This window comes from Solea solea, chromosome 2 (assembly GCF_958295425.1).
Source record: "Solea solea chromosome 2, fSolSol10.1, whole genome shotgun sequence".
Lineage (NCBI taxonomy): Eukaryota > Metazoa > Chordata > Actinopteri > Pleuronectiformes > Soleidae > Solea > Solea solea.
Genome location: NC_081135.1, coordinates 1,479,727 through 1,492,883, shown reverse-complemented (window position 1 = coordinate 1,492,883; position 13,157 = coordinate 1,479,727). Strand labels below are relative to the sequence as shown.

The 13,157-nt window shown below is 44.3% G+C and overlaps 2 protein-coding genes across 6 annotated transcripts in view; one reads left to right on the top strand and one right to left on the bottom strand.

The window, feature by feature from the left end:
* agap1 (ArfGAP with GTPase domain, ankyrin repeat and PH domain 1) overlaps positions 1-13,157 on the bottom strand; it is a 100,734-nt gene that overhangs the window by 4,990 nt on the left and 82,587 nt on the right. For all 5 annotated transcript variants that reach the window (XM_058616961.1, XM_058616971.1, XM_058616934.1 and 2 more), the window contains one exon: positions 168-423. In XM_058616961.1, coding sequence (XP_058472944.1) covers positions 168-423 — 256 coding nt within the window. The remainder of the gene's footprint in view (positions 1-167; positions 424-13,157) is intronic.
* Positions 1,333-3,851, top strand: LOC131446059 (tripartite motif-containing protein 16-like). The gene has a single exon (XM_058617019.1). The coding sequence runs from the start codon at positions 1,507-1,509 to the stop codon at positions 3,172-3,174; it is 1,668 nt and encodes a 555-aa protein (XP_058473002.1). The 5' UTR covers positions 1,333-1,506; the 3' UTR covers positions 3,175-3,851.

The window sequence follows — 13,157 nt, the reverse complement described above, 5'->3', positions numbered from 1 at the left end:
CCAAAATGATTCACTTTTAATGATTTCTTTGTTATTATGGAGCAAATAAACCAGGAAATATTCACATTTAAGAAGCTAAAAAATCAGAAAATGTGTTAAAAAAACACTCAAAATAGTTGACGATTTATTTTCTCGTCCCTGAATGACCCTGTAATCATAATTCTCACCCAGATGAGGAGCTGCGTGATGACCACGTTGCCTTTGCGACTGGCCAGGTGCAGCGCGCTGCGTCCGTCCCCCTCGCCGCACGTCTCGTTGACTTGCTGCCGGGATCCGTGCGCGAGCAGCAGGACGACGGCGCGCAGGTCCTCCTCGGCCGCCGCCCTCAGCAGCTGCTGACCCAGAGACAGGTCCACGCAGGGCAGCGACGCCAGGAACAGACGCTGCTCGTACTTCGCCCGGATCCAGCGCTCGCGCTCCTCCCTGTAGAGAAACAACAGGAAACAGAAGGCGGACATTTTGAAAAGTGGGACAGGAAGTGTGTTGTTTCAAAACAAAACTTAATCAACCTCTGATTATTGATCAGGGCTTAGTTTGATGTCGACTCAAGAAAACATCTGACTATTGTGTGTCAGCGCTCCCTCACTTGTTCTTGTTCTTTGTGTTCCCGTGCTTGTTCTTTGCGCTCCCTCGCTTGTTCTTTGCGTTCTTTGCGCTTCCTCACTTGTTCTTGTTCTTTGTGTTCCCGCGCTTGTTCTTTGCGCTCCCTCACTTGTTCTTTGCGCTCCCTCGCTTGTTCTTTGTGTTCTTTGCGCTCCCTCACTTGTTCTTTGCGCTCCCTCACTTGTTCTTTGCGCTCCCTCACTTGTCCTTTGCGCTCCCTCACTTGTCCTTTGCGCTCTCGCTTGTTCATTGCGCTCCCTCACTTGTCCTTTGCGCTCTCGCTTGTTCTTTGCGCTCCTTCGCTTGTTCTTTGAGCTCCCTCACTTGTTCTTTGCGCTCTCGCTTGTTTTTTGCGCTCCCTCGCTCATTCTTTGCGCTCCCTCACTTGTTCTTTGCGCTCCCTCAATTGTTCTTTGCATTCCCTCACTTGTTCTTCGTGCTCCTTCACTTGTTCTTTGCGCCATGGTTTTTTGTTCATGTTTGTGACCATGGGCGGGGCTTAGGAAGCTGCCTGCTGATTGGCTACTGGACAAGAAGTAGTCATGGGATTGGAGTTGCTGAAGTATCTCTGAAATATCTAACGTTACGTCAACCTTAGAGACTTACAATTATAAAACTTGTTTTTAATAACCCATGTGGAAAATTCATGGCCTTGACACACACACCCACACAGGGAGTGTCCCAAAGAACACAGGTCACTCCATGTCAAAGTGGGAGTGGTTACGCCTGCTGAGCTCACATTTCCTGGTTCCCTTCCCCTCACACCTGTAGTTTGACAACAGGTGGGGAAGAGCCAGAGCTGACAGGCTCCGCCCACTGCTGCGTCACATTTTGTTAAGAGCTCAAACCGGTTCCAGTTGTGAGGAAGAGAAACTCAGACAGTCGTGGTGACAGAGCGGTGAAATGGCAGGAGTTCAGCTGCAGAGAGAAACCTTGTCTTGTTCCATCTGTTTGGATCTTCTGAAGGATCCGGTGGCTCTTACCTGTGGACACAGCTTCTGTATGAACTGTATTAAAGACCACTGGGACAGAGAGGATGAGAAGAGGATCTACAGCTGCCCTCATTGTAGAAAGATCTTTATGCCGAGGCCTGAACTGTTAAAAAACGTCATGTTAGCAGATTTAGTGGAGAAGCTGAAGAAGACTGGACTCCACGCTGATCACTGCTATGCTGGAGCTGAAGATGTGGCCTGTGATGTCTGCACTGGCAGGAAACTGAAAGCTCTCAAGTCCTGTTTGGATTGTTTGGCCTCTTACTGTGAGGAACATCTCCAGCCTCATCATCAAGCACCTCCATTAAAGAAGCACAAGCTGGTGGAGCCGTTCAAGAACCTCCAGGAGAACATCTGCCCTCTTCACTATAAGTTGATGGACTTGTTCTGCCGCACTGATCAGCAGTGCATCTGTTATCTCTGCTCTGTGGACGAACATAAAGACCACGACATGGTCTCAGCTGCAGCAGAGAGGAAGCAGAAGCAGACAGAGCTGGATCTGAGTCGAGAAGAAGTCCAGCAGAGAGTCCAGGACATAGACAGAGACGTGAAGGTGCTTCAACAGGAGGAGAAGGCTCTCACTCTCTCTGCTGATAAAGCTGTGAAGGACACAGACGAGAGCTTCACTGAGATGATGCATCTCCTGCAGAGAAGAAGCTCTGACGTGAAGCAGCAGATCAGATCCAAGCAGGAAACCGAGGTGAGACGAGTCAAAGATCTTCAGGAGAAACTTCAGCAGGAGCTCACTAAGCTGAAGAAGAGAGAAGCTGAACTGAAGCAGCTCTCACTCACACAAGACCACAGCCAGTTTCTCCTCAACTACCGCTCACTGTCAGCACTCAGTCCGTCGACACACTCGTCCACCGTCCACGTCCGTCCTCTGAGACACTTTGAGGATGTGACAGTGCCTGTGGCAAAGGTCAGAGGTCAACTGCAGGACGTCCTGACCAAGACGTGGACAAACGTCTCACTGGCTGTGGCTCGAGTAGATGTTTTACTGACAGAACCAGAAGCAGAACCAGAGACCAGAGCTGAATTCCTCAGATATTCACAGGAAATCAAACTGGATCCAAACACAGCAAACAAATTTCTGTTATTATATGAGGGAAACAGTGAAAAAGTGACAGTAACGTGGGTAAATCAGTCTTATCCTCATCGCACAGACAGATTCACTGATGTGGGTCAGGTGATGAGTAAACAGAGTCTGACTGGACGTTGTTACTGGGAGGTGGAGTGGAGCGGAGGAGGAGGAGTTTGTGTAGCAGTGACGTACAAGAACATCAGCAGATCAGGTTTAGATGAATGTAGATTTGGATTCAATGTCAAATCTTGGTCTTTAGATTGTGACCACAACAGTTGTAGTTTCATTCACAACAGCATCAGGACTAAAGTCTCAAATGTTAAAGTCTCCAGAGTCGGAGTTTACCTGGACCACAGAGCAGGTCTTCTGTCCTTATACAGAGTCTCTGACATCCTGACTCTGATCCACAGAGTCCAGACCACGTTCACTCAGCCTCTCTATGCTGGAGTTAGGTTTTATTCACCTGGAACCACAGCTGAGTTGTGTAAACTCAAATAGACTTGAGTTCTTTCAGGAGCAGTGAGTTAAACTCTGTGTTTAAATCTTTAACTTTAATCTCACTGCAACAACAACAATAACATAACAATAATAATCAGTTATTGTTTTTGTTTGTTCAATTTTCTTTTTTTTTTTAAATCATAATACAGCATTTAAATGACCATTAATTACTTTATAATATTTCATTATTTTATTGCAAAAAGGTCCGTTTAGTGTGAAACTGATGAAGAACTTTACCTTAAACTAACTTTACTTTAAGTAAAGGATTTTTTACAGTGTTTAAGGGCTATTTTAAGAGTTTAAAGCAACATTTCTTTTTTAATAATTATGGCAAAAAAATACAGTTTAAGTTATAATAATCATCTCTGGATTAACTTCTGACATTACTTAATAGTTTCGTAAAAAATGTAAGGAAAGTGATTTTAGAGTGTTTGAGAGCCCTTTTAAGAGTTTAAAATAATGGTTATTTAACCTTATGGCATAAAAAAAATACAGTTTAAGTTTTAACAATCCTTCTATGTCTATTCCTGATTCATTTCTGAGGATATTTTCAAAATAAAATGTAAAGAAAAGTGATTTTAGAGTGTTTGAGAGCTATTTTAAGAGTGTAAAGAGTTGGTTATTTGACATTATGGCACAAATAATATATATTTAATGTTATTATATTTGTCCTTTTCACATTCTGGATCAACTTCTGAAGATATTTTCAAAATAAAATGTAAATAAAAGTAATTTCACTGTGTTTGTGGGTTTTTAAAGCAAAGGTTTTTTGAACAATTATGGGAAAAATGAACTGTTTAGATTACAAAAATCATTCTGTGTCTATTCTGGATCAACTTCTGACAATATTTTCAAAATAAAATGTGACAAAAAGTGATTTCCGAGTACTTGATGGCCATTGTTAGAGTTCAACACAAAGGTTGTTTTAGAAAAGTTTCCTTTTCACAATTAAAGCAAAAATAAAAATAAAAATACAGTTATGGTTTAAAATAATCATTCTGTCTATTCTGGATTAACGTCTGAGGATATTTTCATTCACACACGCAGCAGTGTAAAATAAGACGCAGTGGGAGACGAGTGGACGTGGACACATTGTTCACCAATCGAGTGTCATTAACTGCTGATGTGTCTAATCCGCAGATTTTATCGCTCTAATCTGCTCTAATCTGCTTTAATCCCTCCTCATGTAAACAGCAGCTCATTCAGTCTGCGGGGGATTAGTGCCAGAGAGAGGAAGAGGGAGGAGGGGACAACTCGGGGGGAGAGATATTGAGCTGTCCCCCCCTCCTCATCCTCTTCTCCTTAAAAAAATCACAACACCTCCTCCAGGGGGTGAAGGAGGGGGAGGTCACAGGAAATGGAGAAGGAGACTCCAGAGTGTTGCAGCAACACAACTGTACAGTATTTTCCGCTGAGTCATGGGACTCCTCCAGGACCCAGAACAATCCTGGGAATAAAATCTACAAGTCTACGATATCTTTAAGAACATGTTTCACGTCTTTATCTCACTGTTAGACAAAGTTTGTAAACCTCTCACTCTCCCACACCAAAGCCCATAGAGAAAACCAGTGATTTTAGCTCGCGGGGACACAGGAGCTGCTGCTCTACTGCTGCCTCGTGTGGTCACTTTGTGTCACTCAGGTGAATCTGAATGAGGGATTTTAAAATCCGAAGTCACCAAATAAGACGTTTGAAGTTAGTGATGGAGGCAGCAGTGGATCAACAACTCCTGTTTCCCCGTGATGTTAAAATCACTGATTTTCTCTGTGGGCTTTGGTGTGGGAGAGTGAGCGCTTTACAAACTGTCAGATTTCCTGTTGGAAAAGTCTGTCCAACAGTGAGACAAAATGCACATGTCCATGTCTCATACAATCACACCACAAAAAAGGAGGTCTGAATTGTCCTTCTAAAGAGACAATCTAAAGAGCCTCTTCAGGGGGTGAGCGAGGGGGAGGCGTCACAGGAAATGGAGACACATGACCATGAAATGACTCCAGTGTGTGTGTGTGTGTGTGTGATAAGCAAACATCCTTCTGTGACATTTTTTTCTTATTTCGCAAAATATTCCGGAGGATTCTCAGGACATGAACGCGTGATTCCTCTGAAGCTTCTCTCGATAACAACTGTGGGAAAAGGACGAGGGAGAGGAAACCTGACAGAATTTCATTAACTCCCTTCCTGGAGACCAGTGTGTGTGTGTGTGTGTGTGTGTGTGTGTGTGTGTGTGTTTCAGGGGTGGCGGCAGCGGCTGCTAGCATCACGGAATGTCCCATTTTGCTTCCTGCTCCGCACCAAGAGAGACAGAGACAGAGAGCGAGGAGGCCGGGCACCAGAGTACGGCCGACAGCTCCTGGACAAAGCCTGGAGGTGTCACTCAGTGTGTGTGTGTGTGTCTGTGTCTCAGCAGGCCGTCTGTGAGGAAGCAGAGGAAATGTGAGGCCACTGGACCCAGGAAACGCATGCCTTCCCCCGACACGGCAGTTGCTAAGGTCCTGCTGTTTTTCATTTGCAGTTAAAGCTGTAGTATGTAACTCATAAACATATACACAAACAAATAAAAACCAGCGTCCCGTGAGTTCACACAGCGTTGATTAAGTATATCAGCGGCACACGACTCTCTCTCTCAGGTCTCATGTCACATGGTGACATGCCCGCGCTGCACACAGGAAGTGATTTGTTTCACATGGAGACAAACAAGTAAAGGGCAACACAAAGAAACGTCTGCGGGATGGGACAAATGCTTCGTGTCTCCGCCCGCCCCCGCTCTGGTGGTGTATACCCACAAGTGCTCCCTCAGTCCGTCAGGTCTGTCTTTAGACGAAGGAACGCAGCAAACACACAGAAGGTTACAGTGTTACTGTTCACGGAGAACAAAAATAATGTCAACAAAAGTTACGTACTGCAGCTTTAAGTCAGACGTGTGTGTGTGTGTGTGTGTCGCAGTAAACAGTGACTCTCTGTCATCATGAGCTAACGAGTCCTGATAACACAGCTCTGGACACTGGAGAGGCTAATTGCACTAATTAACGACACTGTGTGTGTGTGTGTGTGTGTGTATATAAATGTGTGTGTGTGGCAGTATGTGTTAACATGTGTCCACTGAATGCACACACACACTCATATTTGTGTGTCTTTTCACATCCCATTAGACAAAGCGCTGTGCTCCGGCACTGAGGCATGCTGGGTAGATAATTAAACATGAACCAGACACACACACACACACACACACACAGGAGCCGGAGGGGTTTTAATGTGTCTGTTAAATTAAAAGAGAAAAATTACAACAACAGGAGGAAACAAAGTGACTCTGCTTCTATTGTTTCCACTTATTATCCGTTCTGTCTCTGTTGATTCTATTGATTCTACTAAATATGATTCTACTGGATCTACTGACTCTGTTGTTTGGATTCTGTGTCAAATGATTCTATTAAAATAAACTCTACTATTTCTACTGACTCTCCTGAAATTGATTCTTGTATTTCTACCTTTTTCTAAAATTGATTCTACTGTGTCTTCTAAAATGAATCCTTTCCGTTTCTATTGCTATTTCAGAAACTGATTCTACTGTTTGTCCAAATCAGAAACAAGTCATTCTGTCTCTATTGTTTCTACAGTTGACTTTCACAAATGACGATCATTTCAAACTCTGACTTTTATTTTACTTATACATTATTGTGTTTTGTTTTATAATCAGTTTACACTCTATTTGTTGTTCTTTTTAAATTCACATTAATTACACATCTAAAACGAAACTAAATCAATATTTTAGTCCCTCAAACTTACTGTGAAACAAAATCCTGATTATTATTATTTATTATTATGACGGACACAGATGTGAAGTACAGTTACACGTGTCATATACGAGCGCGGCTTTAAACGCAGTGGGAGAGGAGGGGAGTGGACGTAATGATTGACAGCTTCATCAGCTGCTGGTTTTTGGCGTCGCCGTTGGAAACGTAGGGGCGTAATGTGATTTAGTTTGGGGGTCACTCAGGGACCCACACTGGGCCCGTGGTGATTCTGCCATTTCCTGTCTGTTGTTTGGACTCATTGTGTGTGTGTGTGTGTGTGTGTGGAGACGTTCCTCCTGAGCGGCTGCTTTGTCTGTTCGTGTTTACGTACACACTCAGTTTCCTGTCCGTTTGTTTGTCTGAACCGTGTGACTGACCTCGACTGGACGTCAGCTGCTCCCCCTCTGTTTACTCTGTGTGTGTGTGTGTGTGTGTGTGTGTGTGTGTGTGTGTCATCTGTCGGCGATCACAGAGCAGAGCTGAAAGCCAATACACACACACACACACACACAGCAAGCTAATTATCATAATTAGCTCAAAACACGACCTGAGGACACGACGATCATTTTCAGTCTTTAACAGGGAAGAAGAGAACTGACATTAAATGATGTCACACTGCTTCTTCGCCTCCTCCTCTCCTGCTTTTGTTTGTATATCCTGCATATTTCACAATAAAAGCCCCGGAATGGGAACACTGAAACATGAGGATTTCCACTGGAAGACATGTTTTATAACTGTTCATGGAATAATCTGCAGAGCCATTTAAAGCTGGAACATTTAATTTACTTGGAAACTGAAGTTTGTAAACCCCTCACTCTCCCACACCAAACTCCAGAGGGGACACAGGAGCTGCTGGTCTACTGCTGCCTCGTGTGGTCACTTTGTGTCACTGAGGTTAATCTGACAAAGGATTTTAAATGCCGAAATAACATGATGACACATTTGAACTTAGTGATGGAGGCAGCAGTGGATCAACAACTCCTGTGTGCTGTGATGTTAAAATCACTGATTTTCTCTATGGGCTTTGGTGTGGGAGAGTGAGCGGTTTACAAACGTCAGTTTGCTGTTGGAAAAGTCTGTCTAACAGTGAGATAAAGACCTGAACATAGTCTTAAAATATCGTAGACTTAATCTGGCATAAACTTTTGTTTTGTGGTTAAATTCAGTTTTTCTGCCATGTTTTGTGGTTAAATGTGGTTAAATGTGAAAATTACAGCCATTTTAAGAGAATTGGTTTTGTTCTTCCTCTGTATGTTTGATTCTTATTTTTATATTCTGTATATTGTATGTTTGTTTCCCAAACCTGGAAAGATTCGGTGTTTATGTGAGAAAATGTTTACAAAGTCCATAAATGTCCTCAAATGTCTCGTTTTTGTCCACAAACAGAATGATTGAGTTTGAATGATTTCTTTGTTATGTGGAGCAAAGGAAGCAGAATATATCCACATTTAAGAAGCTGAAAAATCACAGAAACTTGTTTTAAGAATAATAAAAACACTCAAACTGAGTAATCCATGATCAAAATAGTTAATAGTTAAATTATCACTGTAAAAATTGTTGAATTCAGACTAAAGAGGAAAAAAGAAAAGGCCTGGAGCTGAGATGTATGAGCTAACACCCTGATGTTAAAGCCAGTCATTAATTACAGTCTGCAGGAGTGTGTGTGAGTGTGTGTGTGTGTGTGTGTGTGTGTGTGTGTGAGGGGTAATGAGCAGTAGGAAACAGGGTTAAGAGTGACACTGTGTCACTGGCTTCTCTTCTGGCCTAATTAGCCTTCTAATTAATAGATTAATAGATAGATAGAGCGTGGATAAGAGCATCAGCTAACTGCCTCATGAGCTCGTGATGAATCACCGCCGACGTCAAAACGCCGGCCGCGTTACCCGCAAAAGGTGAGGCCGAGAATTTCTGTTTTAATATGCACGCAGAAAATCCTGCAGGTCGGGTTTTTCAAGTTAGAGTCGCTGAGACAAAAGGAAAGAAAGAAAAAAAAAAGAAAGAAGAGGCTGAAATCAATTAGCTCTCTGCGCTAGGTCGTTAGCTGCCCTTGGATGGGCACAGATAATTACAGCGGAGGGGGGGGGAGAGTGAGGAAGGTCTGGGTGAGGAAGAGTCTCATTCAAATGATGAGATTTGACTCATGGAGATGGGAGGGTTAAGTGTAATGGAGATTTTTTTTTAAAAAAGAAGATGAAAATAAGAGGAGGAAGAGTGAGAGAAAAGGTGGAGGAGCTGAAGAGGGAGGAGGAGGAGGAGAGGTGAAGGAGGGACGACATGTTCACTAATCTAAAACCTTTTAGAGCATCGTTAGCGTCCACATCTGAGGTCACAGTCAGATTAACTCATAATTAACTGAGAGGAGTGACATCACATGACATCGTCATGATCGGAGCAAAGAGTGAAATTAAAACCAAGCTGCAGAACGACTTTAAAAAAGGCACAAGCTGAATGAGCTGTGAGCGCCCCCTACTGATGGAAACTGGGTTTTGGCCACTTAACAAAAGACTCCACGGTCAGTCAGACTTTAACAACAAGAAACTGAAGTTTGTAAACATCTCACTCTCCCACACCAAACTCCATGGGGAAAATCTGTGATTTTAGCTCACAGGGTCTACTGCTGCCTCGTGTGGTCACTTTGTGTCACTGAGGTAAATCTGAACGAAGGATTTCAAACCCTGAAGTGACAAAATAAGACATTTGAACTTAGTGATGGAGGCAGCAGTGGATCAACAACTCCTGTGTGCTGTGATGTTGTTTGTGCTTTGGTGTGGGAGAGTGAGCAGTTCACAAACGTCAGTTTCCTGTGGGAAAAGTCCGTCTAACAGTGAGATAAAGACATGAACTTATTTTAGACATATTGTAGACTTATGTTTGCAGAGTTTTTCTGCATCAGTATCAGTTAAGAACACACGAACCATCACGTTTAAGCCTCTAAACTCGTTTCTCGCGCTCACTGAATCGTCCTCGTTTGTTACCGCGGCTTTAAAATCATTAAGAAACACAACAGTTTTCACTCCAGGTCATTTGAAATCTTTAAATACGGCACGTGTAGGTTTATAATATTAACCAGCCGCTCGCATGAACCCATTCAATCCAAACACATTACCCACAAACACGACGACAACTCCACGTCTTTTATTTTCTTCATTATGTGAGCAATTTTCCTACTGAGCCAATTAGCCAGAGGGTGAGGAGTGGGGGGTCATACCCACGGCGTGCAGATTCATTTCTGCTCCAGGAGCTGGCGAGCAGCAGCGGACGGGCGTAGTCAGGCTTGTAGGGAGCGTTATTTATTTGTTCATTATTAAAATAAGGAGGTTAATGCGATGACTCAGGCATAAAGAATGTGCATTTAGTTTGTGCTTTTAGCTCGCATTAGCATAACGCCGGCGCCGCGGCACACGATGAATGGATCTGTGATTGGCCCGCGTCGTCCGGTTTAATGTCAATAGTAAATTGGACGGCTTGTTAGGCGGAGTCGGGGGCGGCGGTTACGAGCAGTCGGCGGCGAGTTAGCGGCGAGTCAGTCATGTACAAAATAATGTCCATTAGGACTAATTTAATCAAGAAGTCCCTTTACAGATGAATTAGAATGTAGGGCCAATTATTTCTCAACGTTTGCACTGGCCCTGTCTGTCAGGAGCTCCGCCCCCTCCTCCTCCACATCTGTGTGTGTGTGTGTGTGTTTAAAATGCAGCCCGTGGGGGCCGGCTCATGTCAGCGGGGGCTGCAGATAATGGTGGGGAGATGATGGCAGGCGGGATCAGCTAGTTAACCGACAGAGATGAAACACACACACACACACACACACACAGTTAGCTGTATTGTGATCTCGTGGGAATTTCGTCATACAAAATAATCTTGTTAAAGTTAAAGAACATTCTCTGAAACAATGCAACCCGACCGTCACTGATGTGTGGATGTGCACGTGCCTGAGAGGATAATTACACTTTCATACAGTATGAACTTGATTTTGATGATGTTGCCTCTTGAACAGATGATGCGTGAACCCTTTAAAACCTTCAGAGGTATTAAAAATATGCATCAACACACACACACACACACACAGTTTGTAAAGCTATACTTGGAAGGACACAACATAGACAAACCATAGCTTCAGCTGTGAACTTAAACCAAACCACAACTCAAATCTTAAACTCGAACTAGAACCAGAGCCAAGCTTCTGCCACATTAGAATCAGACTTTAGTCTCCATGAGGACTAAAGGTCCAGAAAAAATGTTTAATTTTAAAAGGTTTGTAAACCACTAACTCTCCCACACCAAACCTCATAGGGAAAAAACAGTGATTTTAGCTCGTGGGAACACAGGAGCTGCTGGTCTACTGCTGCCTCGTGTGGTCACTTTGTGTCACTGAAGTTAATCCAAATGAAGGACTTTAAATGCCAAATTGACAAAATAAGACATTAGAACTTAGTGATGGAGGCAGCAGTGTGCTGTGATGTTAAAAAAACGGATTTTCTCTATGGGGTTTGGTGTGGGAGAGTGAGCGGTTTTAAAAAACTTGTGTTTCCTGTTAGAAAAGTGAGATAAAGACATTTGAACATTTAAACGGACACAGACTGATGACATCACAGAGTGTTTCAGTGTCTGATATTAGCATGTCCTCCTCTGATGTGACATGTGTCCATCTGAAATCACACCAGTCCAATCTGTGTTTCCATCACAGAGTGAGGAGGCACGTGTGTGTGTGTGTATGTGAATGATATCAGGTTTTATGGGGTACAAGGCAGGACTGCCCCCGTCCCCCCACCTCCACTGCTTCTGACCCTGGGGGGCAATTATCTTGTGATGTGGGCCTCCTGCCCGCCCTCCTTTCCCCCCCGCTCGCCCCATCTGGTCCCATGAGTCCAATCCGGCTGTCGTGTCGGGGCACTCGCTGCACCTGCACCCCGGCCCAGATTAAAAGCCCCTGGTCTAATTTTAAATCTGTTAGCGCTGGCCTTTTCTTAGGGGGAACAAGACTAATCTGTTCCCATAAAAGCGCCTGATTGGTCGCTCTCTCCTGACTCGCAGCGCCGACAGACCTGCTGCTGAATTATTACTGGCCGCGCATTCGTCATGTGGGGCCCACTGTTAAGTGTGTGGTGGCGGTGAGACGTAGCCCTGCGTGTTCATCCTTTAGCTCAGATCTGAGGTCGCTATTTGACGCAAATGTCCCCAAACGTCTTCATCTCACTGTTAGACAAATGTTTCCAACAGGAAACTGAAGTTTTTAAACCACTCACTCTTCCACACCAAAGCCCATAGAGAAAATCACTGCTCACAGGGACACAGGAGCTGCTGGTCTACTGCTGCCTCGTGTGGTCACATTGTGTCACTGAGGTTAATCTGAACGAAGGATTTCAAACCCTGAAGTGACAAAATAAGACATTTGAACTTAGTGATGGAGGCAGCATTGGATCAACAACTCCTGTGTGCTGTGATGTTAAAATCACTGATTTTCTCTATGGGGTTTGGTGTGGGAGAGTGAGCAACCACAACAAGCTAAAGTATAATTTTTTTACAGTGATTTAAGGCCTGATATGTTAATACTAGTGTAAAAATGCTGTGACATACTGTATTTCTGTGACTTTCTCCAGGATATTAGAGGAGTCAGACACTGTAGACTCAAAGTACAGTTTCTGGATTCTTATCTTCACACACAAACCCGCTGCGACAAACCACCAAAGGTCAGGCGATGGCAGGAGCGGGCGGGTGAGGGAGGAACATGGCCGCCAACAGTGCGGTGGCCAGGAGGTGGGATTATCAGCACTGTCAAAGCCAGCGTCAGCACTGAGCTCAAGCCTTGGGTGCTGGTGTTGATGCTCCACTCGACACATAATTACAGCGATGAGTGGAGCAGCGCTGGTGGAGCAGCGAGGCCCTGTGGCCGCTCCGCGACGGGCAGCGCGCCCAAACTTAGCAGCCCCTTCAGCGGTTGGCATCAGCCGGGGCGCGGCGGCGGCCGACTGTGCCAACCGAGGTGATGACGGCTGACCGCGGGCACCCGGAGGTTAATGGGAACGTTTAGAGGACGACAAGAGTCTTTTTGTGGCTTTGTTGCAGAAAGAAGACGCTTGTAACAGGATTCCTGTGGTGCAGAAACACCGTCACCAACAGGAATCTGCATTTTCAGGTAAAATGGTCGTCGGATACTGGAATGATTGTCTGAACAAACACCAAAATCACACT